General features: G+C 43.7%; 1 protein-coding gene across 1 annotated transcript in view; it reads right to left on the bottom strand.

Annotated features, from left to right (window-relative positions):
- The window catches only part of cracdlb (cracd like b), a 198,149-nt gene that overhangs the window by 63,236 nt on the left and 108,670 nt on the right, over positions 1-26,243 (bottom strand). Inside the window, exons 5-6 of the mRNA XM_070891603.1 lie at positions 19,242-19,403; positions 6,445-6,699 (exon numbers count right to left, since the gene is read on the bottom strand). Coding sequence (XP_070747704.1) covers positions 6,445-6,699; positions 19,242-19,403 — 417 coding nt within the window. The remainder of the gene's footprint in view (positions 1-6,444; positions 6,700-19,241; positions 19,404-26,243) is intronic.

The following is a 26,243-nucleotide window of genomic DNA, read 5'->3' as shown; positions in this document are numbered from 1 at the left end:
CATAGTGCAGGGCTAAGAATAAACAAATAAAGCAAAGGAAAAGGATAGCCAAAGAAAGTTATGGGATCATTTCATAGGATTACATAGGGTATATGGCACAGAAACAGGCCATTTGGCCCAACCAGGCCATGCCGGCGTTTAAGCTCCACTCAACCCCTCTCCCATCTTTCCTCATCTAAATCTATCAGCATAACCCTCTATTCCTTTCTCCCTCATATGCCTGTCCAGCCTCCCCTTAAATGCATCTATAATGTTCGCTTCAAAAACTCCCTGTGGTAGGGAGTTCCACATTCGCACCACTCTTTGGGTAAAGAAGTTTTTTCTGAATTCTCTATTGGATTTCTTGGTGACTATCTTATATTGATGGCCTCTAGTTATGCTCTTCCCCACAAGTGGAAACAGTCTCTCTATCAAAACCTTTCATAATTTTAAAAACCTCTATTAGTTCACCCTTCAGCCTTCTTTTTTCAAGGGCAAATAGACCCAGCCTGTCTCATTTTGAGACTAAAGAAGTCACCTTGTGATTTAGAACGAATGGTAATGAGACGAATTGAGTTTTTACAGAAGGAGGTGAAAATAGGACTGTCGGAAGAGGATGTGAAAGAGTCACTAATGGAGAAAAAAAATGGAAACATGTTAAAAAAAAAAAGGCGGCTGAAAATTGAAAAGCCACCAGGCCCAGATGAATTAAAATGAAGGCACACAGTACTAACATAAATGGAGCTTTACCAGCAAAAAGCTGGTTAATAGACAGAAAACAAACTATAGGTAAATGGATATATGTCAGATTAGCAGGATGAGACTAGTGGTGTAGTGCTGGGACCTCTTATTTATATAAATGATTTGGACATGGGCACAAGAGGAATCATATCAAAGTTTGTCAATGATAAATTAGGGGCATGGAAAACTGTAAAGGAGAATGCATGAAGACTTAGAGAAGTTAGAGGGGAGCTAGGAGCCGGATGCAGAAAAATGTGAAGTAGTACATTCTGGTAAAATAACTTTGAAAATGGGTTAGATTCTCAACAGAGAGGAGAAACAATGATCGACAGTTTCAGATACACAAGAAATTCAGGAACACCCCGTTTGGGGCGTTAACTTTTAAAAGTTGAAAAAAACTAGCGGCAGGTGCTAATGTTTTTTCTTTTTTTTTAATTCAGTGTTTCCGCTCCAGGAAGGAAGTGGAGTGCTAAACCAGGTGTTCCACTTCCTTCCTAGAGCGCAAGAAGCAGCAGGTGGGGTGGTGAGTGGAGCAGCGCTTCTTTAAAGGGAAGGGCCATCGTTACAGGCTCTGCAAAATAATTTACCCACTTCCCAACAATCCGGCCCCAATCAGCCCGTGCACGGCAGCAGAATGCCAGGCTGATGGGTCGCGGGGGAAAAACATCGAAAAAAATTCAGAGAGGGGATTTAAAATTTAAGCATCGCAAACCTCCCGTCGTATATGGCGGGAGTCAATCTTCTCACCACGCCTGGTTGGTAAGTGCTTAGCGCCCAGTTATCGCCCCCCCTTGGAGGCGTTAATGGGATGCTAAGGAAGCCAATTTCTAGGCCATAGATCTTTAAAGGTGGGAGTGCAGGTATAAAGTGCCACAAACTAGAATTTATACTGTGGCACCTTTATAACAAAAACTGTTACATCTGGCACTGGCCTCTAGAGGGAGATACACAGAAATATCCTGGGTGATAATTTTCAGATCTATTGGTGCAGGTAACGGTATACAACTAGTGTAAAACCAGTGCAAGAAGCTGAACTAGCAGGAAACAGCTGTGCAGCCTTCTAAATGCACCGTTCAACCTGCACTATTTAGCAGAAGTACTAGGGGGGACAAGAAAATTAGACAAGAAGATTCTTGCCGCTTTCATTTCTCTCTAAAATACTTCACTGCATGTCTTAGCAATATTTTTAATACACTTCGACAGAATTATAAATAGTGATGTGCCTCTTGTGCCCAGATGACAGCAGGGCATGGCACCCTGTAAGCAGAAACATGCACAACTTCACTCCTTCAGACCTCCAAGACCTTGTGGAGAGTATTGAAGGCCGGACGGACAGTCTCTTGCAAGTGGGCGTCACCAAGTCACTTAGAATTATCACTCATGCCACCTGGAAGGAGGTGGCACAGGCACTGACTGCCAACTCCCTCACCCTCAGGATGGCACAGCAGTGCCACAAGAAGTCAGACCTCCAGCCGTCCCCTGCAGAGCTCCATGCCAGTGGGACATGGGAGGCGAGACCATCCTGCCCAGCAGCATCATTCAGAGATGCAGCCAGCAGAGACTGCGTCCCAGGAGCGAGCTGCCATGGGTCCAAGGCCACCTCCGTCCCATGACCCTTCTGTGCCAGCCACTTCCAGCAAACCTGCCCCTTAGACAGCATCTAGAAGAAGAACAAGATTAATGCCCATTTGGATTGCCCTCCTGAGTACCTCTGACATTGGGTGCTAACTGTATAAGGTTGCGGAGGAGTCCAAACAGATCTGCCGACCCTTTGAAATGCATTCTGAAGCAAGTGCAGATGTTTGTAGGCAGAATTCCAAAAAATAATACACTTTGTTGAAAATGTTTCCACCATTCATAAATCTTCAAGCAGAGATTTTCAACCTCTTCTATTTCAGTAACTCTTCAATTCCATCTTCAGCAGCTTAAAACAGGTGTAACTTCTCCCATGTGCTCCAGTGGAATAAAGCCAGGAAGCATCTATATTCTATTCTATATATAACTTCCATCCACAGCATCACTGGCTAACAGACAGCCAATGAGGCCAGTGGCGATTGGGCGGGTAGAATGCGCTACGGCTCCAGGATCGCGAGGAAACTCAGGAGAATCCACTTAAAAATGCACAAGCACAAGAAACGTACGTTCCCTCTCCGGAAAAATTGCCAACCGCTAAAGTGCCGGAAAGCTTGAGGAAATTCAGTCCTCGTGTAAATAGCAAATTTGATTTGAGGTTTTCTACTTCGCAACATTACATTTGTAGAAGACATTAGTTAGGCCACATTTGGAATATTGAGTGGCGTTCCAGGTATCCTATAATAGGAAGGGATATTATGGCTATGGAAAGGATACAGTGAAGATTCACTGGAATTATATCTGACAAGATAGGTTATAGTTATGAACAAAGGCATGAAAAACTGGAATTGTTCACTGGCACGAAGATTGATAATAGAATCTTCTGCATTTTTTGAAAGGGCTTAGACTCAGGAATCTCACGAGAAGAATGAATGTAACACTTAGAAGCAATTTCTTTTTTCCACAAAGAGTTATTAAAGCATGGAATGCTTTGTCAACGAGTGGCTATTGAGCTACAGGTGAGAACATCATTTACGAAAGAACTGGATAAGTACTTGAAAAGGAAGGGGATTAGACTAAAGAGCTCCAGTGAAGGAGCTAGCACCAGTGCACACTCAACAGGCCAAATGGCCTCCTGTGCTGTCATTTCTAGGCTGGCATAATAAAACAAAATAAATCAGGAAGCAGTCACTCGAATTTTTTTTATTCATGGATGTAATATATGGACCTGTGAGTATGCTAACAGGTTTGTAAAGCTGTTAGCCTACAGCCACACTAGTCTGAAAAAAAAAAGCCTGCTCTTGTATGATCTCAGGAGCTAAACAGAGTCAGGCCTAGTTAATACTTGGATGGGAGACCGCCTGGGAATATCAGGTGCAGTAGGCTTTTACAAAAATAGTTGTAGAGCTGTTGCTCTGTGAGTGGCTTAGCCAGTCATGTGATGTTCACAAGACTCAATAAAACCCCAGCCAGTTGGATCTAGGTCATCATCGATGAGGTATGCTGTTTGAGCCTAGTGGATGAACTGGTAATGTGTAGTGTGATTGCTAAACCTTTGTTAACAAACCAACTAGTATTTAATAGCAATGTGTTGCTATGGATTCTTAAGCAAAGAACCCATGAAGTAAATACATTACACAACTGAACCCCAGAATGAGTGACTGTATTCAGGTGAGGAGAGAATCTACCTCTAGACTTGACAATCCAATACACTCCTGGCTTGCCTCCCACATTCTACCCTACGTAAACTAGAGGTGATCCAAATCTCGGCTGCCCATGTCCTAATTCGCACCAAATCCTGCTCACCCATCGCCCCCGTATTCACTGACCTACATTCGTTTCCGGTTAAGCTAGGCCTCGATTTCAAAATTCTCATCCTTATTTTCTGATCCCTCCACGGCCTCGCCCCTCCCTATCTCTGTAATCTCCTCCAGACCCACAACCCATTCCTCCTTCCCCCCCCCCCCCCCCCCCGGCCCCCAGAGATGTCTGCGCTCCTCTAATTCTGCCCTCTTATAAGGACATAAGAATTAGGAACAGGAGTAGGCCATCTAGCCTCTCGAGCCTGCTCCACCATTCAACAAGATCGTGGCTGATCTGGCCGTGGACTCAGCTCCACTTACCCGCCTGCTCCCCGTAACCCTTAATTCCCTTATTGGTTAAAAATCTATCTATCTGTGACTTGAATACATTCAATGAGCTAGCCTCAACTGCTTCCTTGGGCAGAAAATTCCACAGATTCACAACCCTCTGGGAGAAGAAATTCCTTCTCAACTCGGTTTTAAATTGGCTCCCCTGTATTTTGAGGTTGTGCCCCCTCGTTCTAGTCTCCCCTACCAGTGGAAACAACCTCTCTGCCTCTATCTTGTCTATCCCTTTCATTATTTTAAATGTTTCTATAAGATCACCCTTCATCCTTCTGAACTCCAATGAGTAAAGACCCAGTCTACTCAATCTATCATCATAAGGTAACCCCCTCATCTCCGGAATCAGCCTAGTGAAGCGTCTCTGTACCCACTCCAAAGCCAGTATATCCTTCCTTAAGTAAGGTGACCAAAACTGCACGCAGTACTCCAGGTGCGGCCTCACCAATACCCTATACAGTTGCAGCAGGACCTCCCTGCTTTTGTACTCCATCCCTCTCACAATGAAGGCCAAAATTTCATTCGCCTTCCTGATTGCCTGCTGCACCTGCAAACTAACTTTTTGGGATTCATGCACAAGGACCCCCAGGTCCCTCTGCATCTCAGCATGTTGTAATTTCTCCCCATTCAAATAATATTCCCTTTTACTGTTTTTTTTCCCCAAGGTGGATGACCTCACACTTTCCGACATTGTATTCCATCTGCCAAACTTTAGCCCATTCGCTTAACCTATCCAAATCTCTTTTCAGTCTCTCCGTGTCCTCTACACAACCCGCTTTCCCACTAATCTTTGTGTCATCTGCAAATTTTGTTACACAACACTCTGTCCCCTCTTCCAGGTCATCTATGTATATTGTAAACAGTTGTGGTCCCAGCACTGATCCCTGTGGCACACCACTAACCACAGATTTCCAACCCGAAAAGGACCCATTTATCCCGACTCTCTGCTTTCTGTTCGCCAGCCAATTCTCTATCCATGCTAATACATTTCCTCTGACTTCGCGTACCTTTATCTTCTGCAGTAACCTTTTGTGCGGCACCTTATCGAATGCCTTTTGGAAATCAAAATACACCACATCCATCGGTACACCTCTATCCACCATGCTCGTTATATCCTCAAAGAATTCCAATAAATTAGTTAAACATGATTTCCCCTGCATGAATCCATGCTGCGTCTGCTTGATTGCACTATTCCTATCTAGATGTTCCGCTATTTCTTCCTTAATGATAGCTTCAAGCATTTTCCCCACGACAGATGTTAAACTAACCGGCCTATAGTTACTTGCCTTTTGACTGCCCCCTTTTTTTTTTTAAAACAGAGGCGTTATATTAGCTGCTTTCCAATCCGTTGGTACCTCCCCAGAGTCCAGAGATTTTTGGTAGATTATAACGAATGCATCTGCTATAACTTCCGCCATCTCTTTTAATACCCTGGGATGCATTTCATCAGGACCAGGGGACTTGTCTACCTTGAGTCCCATTAGCCTGTCCAGCACTACCCCACTAGTGATAGTGATTGTCTCAAGGTCCTCCCTTCCCACATTCCTGTGACCAGCAATTTTTGGCATGGTTTTTGTGTCTTTCGTTGTGAAGACCGAAGCAAAATAATTGTTTAAGGTCTGAGCCATTTCCACATTTCCCATTATTAAATCCCCCTTCTCATCTTCTGAGGGACCAACATTTACTTTAGTCACTCTTTTCCATTTTATATCCTCTCCGTCTTCTTGAGCATCCCTGATTGTAAGTGCTTAACCATTGGTGGCCGTGCCTTCTGTTGCCTCGGCCCCAAGCTCTGGAACTCCCTTCCTAAACCTCTCCGCCTCTCTACCTCTTTTTCCACATTCAAGATGCTCCTTACAACATTCCTCTTTGACCAAACCTGCACTAATTTCGAGTTATGTGGCTCGGTGTCAAATTTTTACCGCATAATACTCCTGTGAAGCGCCTTGGGATGTTTCACTACGTTAAAGGCGCTATATAAATACAAGTTGTTGTATAAAATACTTACTGAAGAAGGTCTTCTTCCTTTAGTGGAAGAGCGTTGGTTGCGTGGTTTCACTGAGAGTTTGTGCCTCGCCGCTGAACTATCTAGGCAGACGGAGAACGTAGGTGGAGTGTTAAAATCAATAGGAGGTGAAACAGAGCTGTCAGAAGAAGAGATCTGAATCAGTGGTGAGGTGGGACTCCGAGATCTCGAGGTTGACCGTGTCTGAATGATTACAGAGAGGGGACTGTTGGGTCTGGAGGAAGATCCTGGAGAAATCTGTAAAATAGTAAGTCTACACATAAACTTCATGTTGAACATAAACTACTAAATGCATGATACCATAGGCAAAATTTCATTGTACCTATGAATGTTCCAACCAATGAAGTAGCCACTAGCATTTCTGAGCTATATTAGTGACAGCGCAGATTTTGATTTTAGCAATGCAGAAAAAATACTTCAATTCTAACACGAGCATGTAATCTAGCCGACACTCCAGTGCAGCAGTGCTGTATTGTCATTTAGAAAGAAGGAAAATAAAGAACTTGCATTTATATAGCACCTTTCGTGGCCTCAGAACGTCCCAAGGCGCTTTACAGCCAAAGACGAACTTTTGAGGTGAGGTCGCTGTTGTAATGTAAGAAATATAGTGTAGAACATGTGACAAAATGTTAACTCAAATCCCCAGCGACCTGTCCACTTGTTCAGGCAGATATTACAGATTACATGCACATTTCAAAGTGCATGGAGTTCTCCAGGTCAACATCCCTCCCTCAGCCAATATTACCAAAACTGATTAACCAGATAGTTATTTAATTGTTGTTTATGGGATTTTGCTGTGTGCAAAATGGCTACCTTCAATAAACACTTTCATACTCAAGTAAACTACTTTCACTTCTTTTATCATGTATGTTTATTTTTCTTCTAAATTTTTCCTACATTACAACAGTGACTACACTCAAAAGTATGTCTTTGGCTGTAAAGCACCTTGGGATGTCCGGTGATCGTGAAAAGCACTATATAAATGCAAGTCTTTCTTTCATAAATGAAATTTTGTTATACTTTTTGAATATTTATATTATGCAGGATTCATTTTATTAAAATGAGATTGCAAATATATTGTAACAAAGTAATACGTGCTAATTCTAAATTACTTAAATCATTTTGTTTTAACCTAATTATGTAATTAATTTTTACCAAACTATACCAATGGCCTAACCTGAACTGACAAATTTGATGGACTGATTGATTCAAAGTGGCGGCTACTAGTGGTGGCTATCAGGATCGAGGATGACTTGCTTCCACATTAAAAAATGAGTTCTCAGGCGACTGATAAACTCATCTTAAACGATGGAAGATGCGTGTGTGTGGATTTTTTTAATGTGTGGCGGCCGTTGCACACCAGCCACCACACGGGTTTGACAGAGCTAGGTCTTGGTCCAGTGGCAAGGTAACGTAACAAAATTAACAGATTTATGACAGTAATGTAATGGCCGATTTTAACAATAACTTGTATTTAAATAGCACCTTTAACATAGTGAAAAGTCCCAAGGTGCTTCACAGGAGTATTGAGAGACAAAAACTTGACGCAGAACCACATAAGGAGAAATGAGGGCAGATGACTAAAAGCTTGGTCAAAGAGATAGGTTTTAAGGAGTGTCTTGAAGGAGGAAAGAGAGGTAGAGAGGTTTAGGCAGGAAATTCCAGAGTTTAGGGCCGAGGTAACAGAAGGCACGGCCACCAATGGTTGAGCAATTACAATCAGGGATGCTCAAGAGGTTAGAATTAGAGTGTTAGAATTAGGGGGGTGTTGTGGGGCTGGAGGAGATTACAGAGATAGGGAGGGACGAGGCCATTGAGGGATTTGAAAACAAGGATGAGAATTTTGAAATCAAGGCATTGCTTAACCAGGAGTCAATGTAGGTCAGCAAGCAGAGAGGTGATGGGTGAGCAGGACTTGGAGAGTTAGGACACGGGCAGTCGAGTTTTGGATCACCTCTAGTTTATGTAGAGTAGAAAGGACATTAGCTTGGATAATGTGGAATCGGTATGGGTGGAGCTGCAGAATACCAAGGGGCAAAAACACTAGTGGGAGTTGTGTACAGACTACCAAACAGTAGTAGTAGTAAGGTTGGGGACAGCATCAAACAAGAAATTAGGGATGCATGCAATAAAGGTACAGCAGTTATCATGGGTGACTTTAATCTACATATTGATTGGGCTAACCAAACTGATAGCAATGCAGTGGAGGAGGATTTCCTGGAGTGTATTAGGGATGGTTTTCTAGACCAATATGTCGAGGAACCAACCAGGGAGCTGGCCATCCTAGATTGGGTGATGTGTAATGAGAAAGGACTAATTAACAATCTTGTTGTGCGAGACCCCTTGGGGAAGAGTGACCATAACATGGTAGAATTCTTTATTGGGATGGAGAGTGACAAAGTTAATTCAGAAACTAGGGTCCTGAACTTAAGGAACAGTAACTTCGATAGTTTGAGGCGTGAATAGACTGCCAAAGGATACTTAAAGGGTTGAGGGTGGATAGGCAATGGCAAACATTTAAAGATCACATGGATGAACTTCAGCAATTGTACATCTCTGTCTGGAGTAAAAATAAAACAGGAAGGTGGCTCAACCGTGGCTAACAAGGGAAATTAAGGATAATATTAAATCCAAGGAAGAGGCATATAAATTGACCAGAAAAAGCAGCAAACCTGAGGACTGAGAGAAATTTAGAATTCAGCAGAGGAGGACAAAGGGTTTAATTAAGAGGGGGAAAATAGAGTATGATAAGAAGCTTGCCGGGAACATAAAAACTGACTGCAAAAGCTTCTATAGATATGTGAAGAGAAAAAGATTAGTGAAGACAAATGTAGATCCCTTGCAGTCGGATTCATAATTTATAATGGGGAACAAAGAAATGGCAGACCAATTGAACCAATACTTCGGTTCTGTCTTCACAAATGAAGACACAAATAACCTTCCGAATGTACTGGGGACAGTGGGTCTAGTGAGAAGGAGGAATTGAAGGAAACCCTTATTAGGCGGGAAATTGTGTTAGGAACATTGATGGGATTGAAGGCCGATAAATCCCCGGGACCTGATAGTCTGCATCTCAGAGTACTTAAGGTAGAGACCCTAGAAATAGTGGATGCATTGGTGATCATTTTCCAACAGTCTATCGACTCTGGATCAGTTCCTATGGGCTGGAGGGTAGCTAATGTAACACCACTTTTTAAAAAGGGAGGGAGAGAGAAAGCAGGTAATTATAGACCGGTTAGCCTGACATCAGTGGTGGGGAAAATGTTGGAATCAATTATTAAGGATGAAATAGCAGTGCATTTCAAAGCAGTGACAGGATCGGTCCAAGTCAGCATGGATTTATGAAGGGGAAATCATGCTTGACAAATCTTCTGGACTGTTTTGAGAATGTAACTAGTAGAGTGGACAAGGGAGAACCAGTGGATGTGGTGTATTGGACTTTCAAAAGGCTTTTGACAAGGTCCCACATGAGAGATTGGTGTGCAAAATCAAAGCACATGGTATTGGGGGTAATATACTGACGTGGATAGAGAACTGGTTGGCAGACAGGAAGCAGAGAGTCGGGATAAACGGGTCCTTTTCAGAATGCTTGGGCAAAGCTTATTTCAAAATCTTAAGTGTGGACACTCGCACTTAGACTTGCAGTGCATTAAAGTAAACAGATGTACAACTCTCTCCTGCCCTTCACAGTTCAATCTGAAGCTTGACAGCAAACCAGGCTTACTGTTCTGAGGCTACTAACTACCGTATAAACAGAGTCACAGACTGACAATAAACATTCTGCTCTCGCTATAAATTTTTTCTCTCCTCTAACTGACCTGGGTTTTTTAATTGTTTTTTTCGCCTCTCCCAGGAGATTACATGGCTTCTGCTTGGGGTGGGAAAGCGTATATACTGCCATGGACATGGCATTCTGTTGAGTGGGACAGGCTGCATGGATCAGAGGCTTCTTTTCCCGTCTATTGTTTTTCGTAGGGGGATCAAGGGGTATGGCGAGAAAGCAGGAATGGGGTACTGAAGTTGAATGTTCAGCCATGAACTCATTGAATGGCGGTGCAGGCTAGAAGGGCCGAATGGCCTACTCCTGCACCTATTTTCTATGTTTCTATGTTTCTATGTATGACACTTAAGTTAGTAAATCCAAAGACATTCAGGTAACTCATCGTCATAGGCACTCCCTCGAATTGAGGATTTGCTTCCACGTCAAAAAGTTCACAGGTGTTTCAATGATGGACCTAAAATTCCAGGTCCGAACTAAATCTTGAAGGGTGGAAGATGCCTGTGTGGTGGCCGTTGCACATCAGCCACCACGCGGGGCTTGACAGAGCTAGGTCTTGGTCCAGTAGCAAGGATTAACCAAGACGTCTGGAGACCAGCTCTGCTGCACGGACCTAGTGCACACACATATCGCAGTGTCAGGTAACTATATAAAGGGAGGTATCATCTACTCAGAGATTTCATGACTGCCTATGTCAAACTGCCAGGCAGGGAGCACGACTGACTCACAGTTGACGAGCTGATCCACTTCCAAGTCCAGAGACTGAAAATATCACTGGAATTAGGGTGGGAGCTCATTGAATGAATACATAGAAAGGTAAGAAAGTAAAATGATCTCATGACAAAGAGTTGAAGGCAAAATTCAAGCATTGTTCAAACCTGTAATATAATCTACTGCGGTAGAGAATAACTAAATGAATACATTCATAACATCTCATTATAAGGTTATCACTGACTAACAAAGCTTTTTAAAATCTTGTGAAAGGTCTTGTTTTGTGTCCCTGTCAGTAATTGTATTACACGGTTATGAATTCCCTCATCTAGTCTCTGGGAGCAATATAAATGTTAACATACTTTATATTTAGGAAGGGTAGAAAAGATAAGAGGGCAGACGCTAGACAAAATAGGGACTACAGACAGTCAATATGGTTGGAGCTTAAAAAAAACGTTACATTGGTAGGAGTATATTCCAGGTCTCCAAATTGTGAGAAGGAAATGAAAGGAAAGACAGAAAGAAGAAAGGGATGCATTTATATAGCGCCGTTCACGACCACCAGACATCCCAAAGTGCTTTACAGCCAATGAACTACTTTTTGGAGGGTAGTCACTGTTGGAATGTGGGATATGCGGCAGCCAATTTGTGCACAGCAAGCTCCCACAAACAGTAATGTGATGATGACCAGACAATCTGTTTTGGTGGAAATGGAAGTGGAAATGCAAATCTGTTTAAATGGAAGAGAAATTCTGCAATCAGATTAGAGATGAGCAGAAAATACAAAATGATTGTTCTGGAGGATTTCATTTATCCACTGATCGATTGGGAGATGGAGGAAGGAAATCCTAAAATGTGCACAGGGCTCCTTCCTGAAGCACAATGTTACTAGGCCTACAAGATTGCTAGATCTGGTTAGGAGTCATGAAATAGAACAACTAAATATGGGTGTGCACCTTGAGCAGTGACCATAATATGATACGGCATTTAAGATCCAACTGAAGAGGGAACATGTCAGTACAAAAATGAAAACATTAGATTGGATTAAAGTGAGATTTTAGCACAGAGGAATATCATAGAAATTTACAGCATGGAAGGAGGCCATTTCAGCCCATCATGTATGCGCCGGCTGACAAAGTGCTATCCAGCCTAATCCCACCTTTCAGCTCTTGGTCCGTAGCCTGTGGGTTAGGGCACTTCAAGTGTATATCCAGATACTTTTTAAATGTGGTGAGGGTTTCTGCCTCTGCCACCCTTTCAAGCAGTGAGTTCCAGACTCCCGCCACCCTTTGGGTGAAAAAAAATCCTCTCATATTCTTAACCTCCTACTAATTACTTTAAATCTATGCCCCCTGGTTGTTGACCTCACTGCTAAAGGAAATAAGTCCTTCTTATCCACTATAGAGGAAAAGGTGCGATACAAAAGTAAAATACTGCGGATACTGGAATATGAAATAAAAACAGAAAATGCTGGAAATACTCAGCGGGTCAGGTAGCATCTGTGGAGAGAAACAGAGTTAACGTTTCATGTCGATGAGCCTCCGTCAGAACTGGCAAAAGTTCAAAATGAACAGATTCTTAAGGAAGTGTAAGGGGCACTGAAAGGGGGAGGGGAGGAAAGAACAAAAGGGAAGGTCTAGAAACATAGAAACATAGAAAATAGGTGCAGGAGCAGGCCATTCAGCCCTTCTAGCCTGCACCGCCATTCAATGAGTTCATGGCTGAACATGAAACTTCAGTACCCCCTTCCTGCTTTCTCGCCATAACCCTTGATCCCCCGAGTAGTAAGGACTTCATCTAACTCCCTTTTGAATATATTTAGTGAATTGGCCTCAACTACTTTCTGTGGTAGAGAATTCCACAGGTTCACCACTCTCTGGGTGAAGAAGTTTCTCCTCATCTCGGTCCTAAATGGCTTACCCCTTATCCTCAGACTGTGACCCCTGGTTATGGACTTCCCCAACATTGATAGGGTGGAAGGCAGGAGAGATTAGAGACACAAAAGGGATGATGGGCCAATTTGAGATGGTAATGGCACAAATTAGGAAACAAAAGATGAGCCTAGATTGGGTGTGAATGGTGGAATAATTACCAACTGCCATGGTAAACAGAGAAAAAAATAATAAAAAGTGGGGTGAGGGGGTTCGATGTTTTTTTTAAAAACAAAAGAGATTGTAAAAAATACATTTATTCGATTACAACAGAAGGAAACTACATCACAGGGATCGATTTTAATTCCTGGTGGGAAACCACAGAAGTCAGTTAGTTTCCTGCACACAGCGACATGAGACCACGGCAATGCTAACGACTGAACTTCCTTCCCATGCCGCTGGCCCATGGGAGTAGGAGTTGCCAGCCTAGTGAGAAACATGTGGCCCAGGGCCACCTACTGACATCTAGGCAGGTGCGGGGAAGGGGGTTTCAGGAAGGTCTCACCGTAGGGAATGGATGGGTTCGGATCAGGGGTGGCCTAAGCTTTCCGTGTACGGCCTGGAGCAGCAGGGCTCTACTGTATGATACAGCACTGTAGCATGGCTAATGTAGACTCATTTTTACATCAGAACGCAGAGCTGAACCTGGTACTTACAGGCCACTTAGCTTAATATCAGTGGTAGGGAAAATGTTAGAATCTATAAGTAAGGATGAAATGATCACATATCTAAAGATAAAATAGTTAGAAGTGGCCAGCATGGATCTCAAAAGGCACAACTGTGCTTACAAAACCTCGTACTGATCAAGATTATTTTTTTTATATCCTTTAAGTGTCACAATGTACATTCAGGGCAATCTCTTGACAGCAACAAATCCAAAGGGAATTCAGAAGAAACTTATCTACCCAAAGAGTGGCAAGAATGTGGAACTCGCTACCACAGGGAGTGGTTGAAGCGAATAGTATAGAAGCATTTAAGGGGAGGCTGGACAAGTGTATAAGGGAGAAGGAAATAGAGGGTTATGCTGATAGATTTAGATGAGGAAAGATGGGAGGAGGCTCGAGTGGGGCATAAATGAGGGGGCTTGACAAGGTGGATGCAGAGAGGATGTTTCCACTGATGGTGGAGACTAGAACTAGGGGGCATAATCTTAGAATAAGGGGCCGCCCATTTAAAACAGAGATGAGGAGGAATTTCTTCTCTGAGGGTTGTAAATCTGTGGAATTCGCTGCATCAGAGAGCTGTGGAAGCTGGGTCATTGAATACATTTAAGACAGAGATAGACAGTTTCTTAACCAATAAGGGGATAAGGGGTTATGGGGAGCGGGCAGGGAAGTGGACCTGAGTCCATGATCGGATCAGCCATGATCATATTAAATGGCGGAGCAGGCTCGAGGGCCCGTATGGCCTACTCCTGCTCCTATTTCTTATTTTCTTAAATGCTGGCTTGGGCTGGTTAGGCCAAATGACCTGTTTCTGTGCTGTGTATCCTATGTAATCCTTTGTAATGTTATTCAGTTTCTACACTCCAGCAATTTTCTTTTATTAACAAGCTAACTTCCCAAAATTTCTTCTGTTACTGAAAATGTGATTTGCCTTGTATCATATTCTGAGTGAAGTCTCTCAACCAGCAATGCACTGAAAGGGTGGAATTCAGTTTGGTGTTTGGGATGGACGAGCAGTTTTCTGTAGTGCCAGCAACGATGCAATTTTACCCACTTAGGAGTCTTGCATGCTGCTTTCTGGAGCAACACTGCTCATACTGGGACCGACTGCTTAAAGTGGGATGGTGGAGAAGTATGCTCGCAACTGATTATTTCCTAGGTTGTCTATTGAGAGACCTCCCAAAATTGGGAGTTGTGAATTATTACCTATTCTTCTTCGCTGCCTGCCCCTCCTAAAGTCAAAGAGCTATGCTTCTTGTAAGGGTCAGAATACTGTAGGATGGAATTAATGGACAAAATGAAACAGAATAAAACTAAGGGGTCAAAATTCCGTTTCTAATGCCACCCATTACCGCCGGAGAGGGACGGCTAACGGGTGGCAAAGGCCTACCATAGGCAAGTGGCGTCCATGCCTCCGCAAAAATTCAGTTGGGCCTTTGGTAGAGGTGCCAAGAGGTAACGCTGAGCCCTCTAACGCCGCCCATGTGGTGACATCACCCAGCGTGCAACGCCCCCTTGGCGCCGCTATCGCGATATTTGGTTTCCATGGCGGCCTTACCAGCAGCCGTTCTTACAGCCTTAAAGTGGTGAGTACATAGCGGATCTCAGGTGGAGTCATCCAGAGAGCAAGGTAAGTTTTTTTCTTTATTTCTTTCTGCTTTGTTTCATTAGTAGTCACAGTGGGGAAGTGTGTGTGGGGGTCGGAGAAATTAGAGTTTTTTTCCTTCCTATTTTTCCACCTAGCGTGCTGGCAGCCTAAGTGGAAGAAGTGCATCCGGGAGGGCACGGAGCACCTCGAGTCTCATCGCCGAGAGCATGCAGAAAACAAGGCAGTGGAAGGAACAGAAAACAAGGCAGTGGAAGGAGCATGCGGCAAACCAGTCCCACCCACCATTTCCTTCAACGGCTATCTGCCCCACCTGCGACAGAGACTGTAATTCCTGTATTGGACTGTACAGTCACCTAAGAACTCACTTTGAGAGTGGAAGCAAGTCTTCCTCGATTTCGAGGGAATGCCTATGATGATGAGCCTCCTGAGCTCCCGCCCCATTGGCACCGAGGATGAATGTGCAACGCCACTTTTTAGCGCTGCTCTCTCATCTTTGGGCGTAAAAACTCAATTTAGCAATTGGAGCTTGCACCTATCGCCTGGCGGTAAAATCAGCACTCAGGCAGTGACACCGCCTCAAAAACGGCAATACGGAAGAATCTGCGAATATTAACAACTGGATATAACTTAAAGAAAATGTAAAAGAATTTGGTTAGAAATTGAATTTAAAAGCAGCAGAAAGTTGTATATAGTGAGGTTACTTTAGTTATCAAGGTAGGCTCAAAGGGCTGGGATCCTACACTTGAGAAGCGTAGACCTAGGAGTGATTTGATCGAGGTGTAGAAGGTGATGAAGGGATTAGACTGTGTTGGTATCGACAGTTTTGGGTTCGGAAGAATCGGGGATCACAATATCTCATTATGTAAGGTCGGAACTAGGTTAAATGTTCAGAGGTTCTTCCTTTCCCAGATAATACTGGACCCGTGGAACAGTTTGCCGACTTGTGTGGTGAACATGCATGTGATTTGCTGAATTCCTTTAAACGAGAGCTGGACCAGTTTCTGGCTGGGGCAGAGATCACCTCGTCCAAAAGGTCGGTTCTGTGTAACATTAATTAGGGCCAGAGTGCTCTTGTGTAATCTAATATGTAAACCCTCTTTAGGTTTAGAGTTTTAAAATTTTTATTCCAATTTAGTAGCATAAATTTTCTTTGTAACGTGAAATTTAAATTGCCCTGGAGTTGGCTATAAAAATTAGACCATAAGATATATGGAATAACTCAAACTGTTCACTGTTTGTTCAAAAAGTGATTTGATAAGTGGGAGAGGGTTGAGTGCACAGTGCCTTTGGAGAGGATGAAAATATAATACATGGAACACTGCAATGCTTTTATCAGTCGTAAGAATTTCAAGAGTATTCGCTGGGCATTAATTGGACAAATAACCCAACTCTCTGCCCACGGAGGCCCTTTACCTTCGCATGCGTGTGATCTGTCAAGAGGATTCTGGGTTTAGACGCATGTGCATTGCATGCTTAAACCTGGAACTTCCGGGGCCCCCTACTGGCATATGCACACCTCGTACGTGCCCATAGAGGCCGTGAATTCAGGCCCGCTGTGTTGATAATCTAGCCGCACAGTTTTGTTTTCGTGCAAAAGTTCAGCAAACGTTTTCACTGGTTTTCAAATAGGCCATGTGATGCTCAAAATCACATTTAAATGCATTACCAGGTTACTTTGTCATTGTGTCATTTTAATGAAAATTACATTTTGGAAAAACTGAAGCATTGGCCTTTATAATTGTTGTGACAGGCCTCAAAAGATTCCAGCGAGTAATTGGATTTAAGAGTGATGTTGAAATAGAAGTGATGTGGGAGCAAGATTCCCTTTGTGCATTGCTTACAAAACATGGGTTTATGATTTTGTTACTCATAGTCTGTTGCTGTGGTGGCACAGTACTTTTTATTTTGTCTAACGTGTGGAAACCCATCAGCATTTTACATCTCTAAAGCAAACTACTGAGAAAACCACAAAGGTCGGGTTTCTATCTGTTCGATATGAAGGGCATACTATATACCTCTATAGCCAAATGCCCCATTTACAGCACACAGGGCTGAGATGCTCGGGAGGCAGGAGGAAAACAGTCAACTTAGTCCACTCGTGTGCGACCCTCAGGGCTGGGATCGGCTGAGGATGAGGAATAGGTGTTCCATCAATGCGAAATGGTGCATGCTACAAAAGGGGGATTGAAGAAGCAGGACTTTATTTTGACTGTGCTTGTGGAATTGCCTCAGTTTCATATGGAAAACGCCCAAATGCCAACTAAAATATCATCAACGGTGGTGAGCCTCCGACCAGCTTCAACCATAGGTTTGGGCCTTTCCTTCACTCCTCGCCCTCACACACAAGCCTTCAACCCTCCAGCGATGTTCGGGCCTTTACCCCTTCAGGCCTTCAACCCTCCGACAACATCCTAGTCTTCACTCAACCAACGACTTTCTGGCCTCCCCTGGCCCCACTCAGCGGCGGAGTCTCTGTCGAGCATGTGGTGTGCACAATGGCTGTGGTCACTCTGACCACTCCTCCTGCCACAAACTGGACCTCTGACCATCCCAATGCCTGCCCTCAGCCAGGCCTCGGTTTTCTCACCACCTCACCGAAGGGCGCTGCTCAGCGCAGAGCTTACGGCTCGCATTCCGCCGTAGGCAACTTGGCTCATACAGCAGTGCCTGGTCTCCAGTCGTCTTGGACCCCCCTTGCCACTGGACCAAGACCTCGCTCTGCTAAGCCCGTGTGGTAGACTGTGTGCAGCGGCCACCCCACGTTAAAAGAACTCACGCACAGGCATCTTCCATCTAAAATATTATACTGCAGTGTGCATTCCGCCCAAAATGTAACCTTATCATATTCTAACGTAGGAAACGGAGGTGTAAATTATTTGAATTTTGTTTGTAGCTTCTCAAACCTGGTGCTACATTACTTATTCCTATCTTATGGTATTCAGTGATAAAGTACGCCCGTAATTTTATGATTATGCACAGCCAGGTTTCCTCGCTAGTATCATGCATGGGTAATTCCAGCTCCTATGTATGTAATTCACTATATCAATACGACAAGCCAATAGCTCGAAATGATTGTTTTTCATTGCATGGAATTGGAAAGCCACTGACAATGATATATGTTGTAAGACAATTTTAGGGTAAAGGAATAAATGCATTAATTGAAAATGAAATGTAATTAAATAAAGGACAGGGCATAGAAAGAAATTACTTTCCGAGTGGATCGGAACAAGAGAGAATTGATGAGCTGGAGAATGTTGCCACATGAACATTTTGAGCAAATCATAATATGATGCACAGTAACTCTTCCCCATTATTTTTGCTCAACCAACATGTTAACCATATTCTCATGAAAAGAGAGAATGCCAGAAATACAGAGCAGCTGTCAGTATCTGACAAGAGAAAAGACGAGTTAATGATGTGAACTGAGACCTTCTGGTCTCAAAAGTTTCTGATCCAAATCTGTCGTTTCTCTTTTTCAAATGAGCCTGTTGTGTAATTTATTTTTCTGCCTTAAATTCGCAATTGTCATGAGAGATGCAAGAGTTCATGGGTGTTTACCCAGATTGTACCACTTTCTGGCGTTGTGCGTCAATTGTCCAGTACCCACCTCTGTGTGCTTTTAAAGGCAAACACACCCATTTTCTCACCTCTCCTGAAGGCACTGGGGCCATTTTGACTTTGGGTAAGAGTGTAAAATGGACGATTTCGCATCTGCCGCCCACTATGCATCTCCCCCAATCTTCGGAAATGAAAATCAGCGGAGATGTATAACGGGTGGGTGATCCGAAATCACCCGATTTACACACTCACCTAAAGTCAAAATGACTCCCATTGACTCCTTACTGGGGTGCACTTCCAGAGGTACACCGTTCAATCCCTCATGATTAAATGTTGGAAGAGGAGGAATGAATCCATGATCTGGTCCTCCTACTCTGGAGTGGTGCATACAGCCCCTGATTTTCTAAGAGGTGCTCCCTGAAAGCTCTGTTTCCCGTTGGGCGTGCTAGATCACGTAGTCACTGCGGGGCTTGGCTGGTTACTGCAATGATTGTTATAACTGGAATTTGACTTTGAGAGCTCTGTACCTTGGTTAAGTAGCTACGTGCCAAGACTTCATGTAGAGGGGAGCTTTCTGGAGGACTCCTGGGTAATCCATCATCTTCAGAACTAGCACCAGTATCTTCCATCCTCTTTGCTGGAATCGACATTGGAGGAGGTCCCAGTTTAATATTTTGCTGCACTTTTAACTGTAATAGTATAAAAAAGAAATTTGTAGATATTTTAGGAATTCAATGATAGATATCAGTGAGGACATTAACCAGTCTATTGCTATTTCCTTCACTACTCTTTAAAAACTACTTTTAATTGGTTACAGTCAGTCGTATGTAAAAGCTAATCAATGATAAACCTGCCCTTAAGTAAAACCTGCTCAAAGCGACTGACCCCCACTAACACCAATGTCGTAGTTACACTCCATGGATGTTGAAAAGGCATTTAATGTTTTGGTTTGGAAGTTCCCACTGGCTGTCTTTTGCAGATTTGAGTAAGTGGGGAGCTTTGATCATGTGTTAACAATTGAGCACATAACTGCAGAGCAGTCACGAAGATTAATGCGAAAGACCTTCGAACCTCTTTAGGACACCCGAGCTTCTTCTCCTCTCGATATGCCTGGTTTATTACCTCTGGAATTCTGAATGAACATGCTCAAACCATTGATGTTACATTTCACAGATGTTACATAGAATTTACAGCACAGCAACAGGCCATTCAGCCCAACAAGTCCACAAGGGCCTCCTCCCACCTTTCTTCATTTCAGCTTATCAACATATCCTTCTATTCCTTTCTCCTTGATGTACTTATCTAGCTTCTACGCATTTATGCTATTCATCATGGAATCATACAGCACAGAAGGAAACCATTTGAGGATTTAGTTTCATTTTGCAGCAGTATGCTGGGGTAGGCTGTGCTGACTTTATTTCTAAGCAGATCATACATGATGTAGCCTCCGGTCTCCATCTGATGTTCTGTCTAATTACTTCATTTGGACATCAATCTAGGTACAAATCAAAGTTGGAAAAAAACTAACGGTGAGCTTAACTGGAGTAGTTCAGGTGTCCAGCAGCCACCCCTACCAAACACCATTGCAGCAGCATCGTCACAAAGTCTCCGGCGGTTCAAAGAGAAGGCCCACAGCCACTTCCTCAGGCCAACTGCAGATGGGCAATAAACGCAGCCTAGGCAGCGTTGCCCACATCCCCAGAACATGGTAAAATACATAAGGGAGCTAGCTTTCAGTCTCGAGTTGCAAGTTCAGCAGAGTGTGCTTGGAACAGAGTGAGCCGAGAACTGAGCGAGCTATGGCTCAGAGACGTGGACCATATACAGTAGACACCTCAAATCGCTGGAGAAATACCGGCAACGATGTCTCCGCAAGATCCTGCGAATCCCCTGGGAGGACAGACGCACCCACATCAGTGTTCTCAATCAGGCCAACATCCCCAGCATCGAAGTACTGACCACACTCGACCAGCTCCGTTGGGTGGGCCACATTGTTCGCATGCTTGACACAAGACTCCCAAAGCAAGCGCTCTACTCGGAACTCCTACATGGCAAGCAAGCCCGGTGGGCAGAGGAAACATTACAAGGACACCCTCAAAGCCTCCTTGATAAAGTGCAACATCCCCACTGACACCTGGGAGGGCGCTGAGCACCTCGAGTCTCGTCCCACCAGTGACAGAGACTGTAATTCCCGTATTGGACTGTAGTCACCTGAGAACTTACTTTTAGAGTGGAAGCAAGTCTTCCTCGATTTTGAGGGACTGCCTATGATGATATGATGAGCTATGCAAAGCAAAGTTTTATTCATTGCGTGACATGGGCCGAATTTATTGCCCATCCTTTATAAATCAGCTCAAAATTTTGATTTCAGTCCCCTCGTGCCAGATGTTGTGTTGTTGTGAGCAGAGGAGGTTACGTCATTTATCATGAGCTTGCCTCAGTTTAAAAAAAAACAGTTCACTATGTTGCACAAGCGGCTTCCTGATCTCACTGCAGCCTCCCACATAATTAATCCTGCCAGGCATTTATTCACTGCAGCACACAGGTGCTCTGTCAACATGGAAGTTCATGTGTGCGTTTATATAGAGCACTGGGTCACTTCACTGGTGAAAGACAAATTATAAAATGTGTGGCTGTGTATTCTACTATATTTTTAGGAACTGCAGAATTGGTGGTGGGCAGGACAACATTAGCAGCCCTGTACTGGGTAGATTTGGTTCCATCCATTTCTAGTAATTTATCTATTAATCACAGAGTCTCTTGGTCACTGTTTAATAAGAACATAAGAAATAGGAGCAGGAGTAGGCCATATGGCCCCTCGAGCCTGCTCCGCCATTCAATAAGACCATGGCTGATCTGATCATGGACTCGGCTCCACTTCTCCGCCCCATAACCCCTCATCACCTTATCGCTCAAGAAACTGTCTATTTCTGTCTTAAATTTATTCAATGTCTCAGCTTCCACAGCTCTCCGAGGCAGCAACTTCCACAGATTTACAACCCTCAGAAGAAATTCCTTCTCATCTCTGTTTTAAATGGGCGGCCCCTTATTCTAAGATCATGCCCTCTAGTTCTAGTCTCCCCCATCAGTGGAAACATCCTCTCTACATCCACCTCGTCAAGCCCCCTCATAATCTTATACGTTTCGATAAACATAGAAACATAGAAAATAGGTGCAGGAGTAGGCCATTCGGCCCTTCGAGCCTGCACCACCATTCAATAAGATCATGGCTGATCATTCACCTCAGTACCCCTTTCCTGCTTTCTCTCCATACCTCTTGATCCCTTTAGCAGTAAGGGCGATATCTAACTCCCCCTTGAATATAACCAATGAGCTGGCATCAACAACTCTCTGCGGTAGGGAATTCCACAGGTTAACAACTCTCAGTGAAGAAGTTTCTCCTCATCTCAGTCCTAAATGGCTTAACCCTTATCCTTAGACTATGTCCCCTGATTCTGGACTTCCCCAATATCGGGAACATTCTTCCTGCATCTAACCTGTCCAGTCCCGTCAGGATTTTATATGTTTCTATGAGATCTCCTCTCACCCTTCTAAACTCCAGTGAATACAGGTCTACTCGATCCAGTCTCTCCTCATATGTCAGTCCTGCCATCTTGGGAATCAGTCTGGTGAACCTTTGCTGCACTCCCTCAATGAGATCACCTCTCATTCTTCTGAATTCCAATGAGTGGAGGCCCAACCTACTCAACCTTTCCTCATAAGTCAACCCCCTCATCCCTGGAATCAACCTAGTGAACCTTCTCTGAACTGCCTCCAAAGCAAGTATATCCTTTCATAAATATGGAAGCCAAAACTGTATGCAGTATTCCAGTTGTGGCCTCACCAATACCTTATATAGCTGTAGCAAGACTTCTCTGCTTTTATACTCCATCCCCTTTGAAATAAAGGCCAAGATACCATTGGCCTTCCTGATCACTTGCTGTACCTGCATACTATCCTTGTGTGTTTCATGCACAAGTACCCCCAGCACTTTGCAATCTTTCTCCATTTAAATAACAACTTGCTCTGATTTTTAATTTCTGCCAAAATGCATGACCTCACACTTTCCAACATTATACTCCATCTGCCAAATTTTTGCCCACTCACTTAGCCTGTCTATGTTCTTTTGCAGATTTTTTGTGTCCTCACACATTGCTTTTCCTCCCATCTTTGTATCGTCAGCAAACTTGGCTACGTTACACCCAGTCCCTTCTTCCATGTCGTTAATATAGATTGTAAATAGTTGGGGTCCCAGCACTGATCTTGTGGCACCCCACTAGTTACTGGTTGCCAACCAGAGAATTAACCATTTATCCTCACTCTCTGTTTTCTGTTAGTTAGCCAATCTTCTATCCATGCTAATATATTACCCCCAACCCTGTGAACTTTTATCTTGTGCAGTAACCTTTTATGTGGCACCTTGTCAAATGCCTTCTGGAAGTCCAAATACACCACATCCACTAGTTCCCCTTTATCCAGCCTGTTCGTTACATCCTCAATGAACTCCAGCAAATTTGTCAAACATGACTTCCCCTTCATAAATCCATGCTGACTCTGCCTGACCGAATTTTGCTTTTCCAAATGTCCTGCTATTGCTTCTTTAATAATGGACTCCAACATTTTCCCAACCACAGATGTTAGGCTAATTGGTCTATAGTTTCCTGCTTTTTGTCTGCCTCCTTTTTAAAATAGGGGTGTTACATTTGCAGTTTTCCAATCTGTTGGGAACTCCCCAGAATCCATGGAATTTTGGTAAATTACAACCAATGCATCCACTATCCCTGCCGCTACTTCTCTTAAGACCCTAGAATGCAAGCCATCAGGTCCAGGGGAGTTATCTGCCTTTAGTCCCATTATCTTACTGAGTACCACCTCCTTAGTGATTTTGATTGTGTTAAGTTCCTCCCCCCCCCTTTGGCCCCTTGACTGTCCACTGTTAATGTTCTGCTATTCTAGAAGGTACAGATATTAATTAGTATTTTGGTATTGTGAAATATGGAATGAGATATCATGGTACAGTAGAGATAGCTGTATACAATGGATCAGATTCTGCACTCAGAATAAGGGTGAGGCTAATGCAGCTCACCGTTATGTCTGCAGAAAGGCGAGGGGCAGATGCGTGGTTAAATGCAAATATCCAAAAGTTGCTGTCTGAGATGTGCTACTCTACCATTAACTTTGCAAAAACTGCATCTCGCTGTTTGCCTCACCAGTGAAAGGCGTGAAGTTGCTGTATTTACTTGGTGGAACCATGCCACAGGAAGTTAAGTCTCCTCATTTCAAGTCTAAGTGTCCTTTTAACGACGTGCTAAGTGTCAATCAACCTCACTAGCACTGAAAATTAACTATGACAAGGGTGAAGTCTCATTCCATCAGGTACTAATTGTTGTTGGACATTTTTAAAACATCAAATTTTAAATGTTTTCATTTGTTTTTACTTTTCCTTTCTGCCTCTTTTTTCTCTTTTAATCCAATCTTTCTTTCCCTCTCTATTTCTCTTTCTGTACCTGATTTGACATTGAATTCACCCACTCTAATTTACACTTCCTTCTCAGTCCTTGCACTGTTAATTTCACAATCCTTCAGTCTGATTGGTTAAGGAGATACACAGTTGCTTGTCCTGTTCACTCAGGCCCCAGATGCCCGGTTTCCCTCACTGTGCCATTATCACTTGCACTTTTACGAATGTGCCACGCAAATAAAATGCAAAAACCTAAACGTGCTAGTTTAACAAGTGCCAGCTCTGGCTCAGTGGGTAGAACCCTCGCCTCAGAGTCAGAAGGTTGTGGATTCAAGTCCCACTCCAGGAACTTGAGCACATAAATCTAGGTTGACACTCCAGTACAGCACGGAGGGAGTGCTGCACAGTCGGAAATGCCATCTTTCGGATGAGACATTAAACCCGAGGCCCCATCTGCTCTCCCAGGTGAACGTAAAAGATCCCCTGGCACTATTTTGAAGAAGAGCAGGAGAGTTATCCCCGGTGTCCTGGCCAATATTTATCCCTCAATCAACATAACAAAAACAGATTATCTGGTTGTGCAAATTGGCTGCCGCATTTCCTATATTACAACAGTGACGACATTCCAAAAGTACTTCATTGGCTTTGAGACATTGGGTGGCTGTGAAAGGCGCTATATAAATACAACTCTTTCTTTCTTAACTTTTGGCAGACGCCGTTGATGCTCTTCTGCAGCACAATCAGGGCCCATTTTTATTGGTTGTGGTGGAGGGGAGGTGTGTTCCTCTCCTAGACACCTGGTGATACACAGGCGGTGTCATTATTATCTACGGTTTCTTCAACACTACCTGCTACTTGATTTATAAGCTCTATTGTGGGAGGCAAGGTTGAGGGGGAAGGAGCCATTTGTGGCATGGTTACAGCAATTCTCAGACTACAAACTAATGCATGTACCATGATTTATAAAGACGGGAACCAATTTGTTTCATTGCTTGACAAAAATCAGGTTTATTTTATTACAAGCCCCTTTGCATCTTGAGCAATCCTTCAGTCGGAATTCAAAATAATCTTGTGCAATGTCTCAGCCATTATACCCACAGGAGACTTGCGTGGTGAGCACCTGCCTCTGTCAATAAACACGGTCCCAGGAGAACTGTCAGGAGTCAAGCAGTTCATAAGTAAACTTTTTGGGAAATTATGTAAAAAAAAAAATTGTCAATAAGGGCCACGACAAATAATGTAATTTCGGTGATGCCCCAGTTCTTCGAGTAGGGCAAGGGATTGTGCTTTCTTTTTCCCAGCCGAATATTGGCACTGCTTGTATGGCTTTTTGTTTTCAAGCTGAACATAATGCAGTAACAGAAGGATGTCATTACTGGGAAGTAGGTCTGTCATGATAAGGATTAATATTGACATAATAATCACAGCACCGTATAACAAGTGTGAGTAAACTGTCTCCTGGTCAGAGTCTGACTCCATTGTTGGACACCCATTTGCCCTCAGCTCGAATGACAATTCACTCCATGCTCAGAAATTCTGATTGTGGTAAATGGGAAAATAATACGGCAGGATTACCAAAAGAGCTGGGTGTCAGGTTATACCTCCACAGTGGTAATATTGTAACATCACGCAGGGGAGTAGCAGTGTTGTTTGAATCAAGCCAAAAGCTACTGCTGCAATATGGCTTTCACTGCGATTTACCCAGTAAAACACTCCTGCTCCGAATCACTATCCAGTGACCCTTGGTGGAAAGGCCACGGACGAGGACATCAGGCAAGGACAGTAATTGGAAACTTCTGTGATGCTCCATGAACCAAATAAGTGTACCGACACTTGAGGGGGGGGGGGGGGGGATTTTAACATTTTGATGCACTGGGGGGGGGGGGGGGGGGGGGGGAAGGGGGAGCAGGTGGGAAATCCAGAAGTGTGTCTTACGCCATCCGGAAGCCAGCCTGATTGACAGGCTTGGCTTCCAGTTGGGCAGGGTATGCTGGAGAAGAGGCAGCAGGACCGGTTACGTCTGATCCTGTGGCGAGGGGGGGGTCCGATCTAAAGAGGGGTCCAATCC

This window comes from Pristiophorus japonicus, chromosome 10 (assembly GCF_044704955.1).
Source record: "Pristiophorus japonicus isolate sPriJap1 chromosome 10, sPriJap1.hap1, whole genome shotgun sequence".
Classification (NCBI taxonomy): domain Eukaryota; kingdom Metazoa; phylum Chordata; class Chondrichthyes; family Pristiophoridae; genus Pristiophorus; species Pristiophorus japonicus.
Note: the sequence above shows the minus strand (reverse complement) of the source record. Positions and strands in the feature narration are given on the sequence as shown.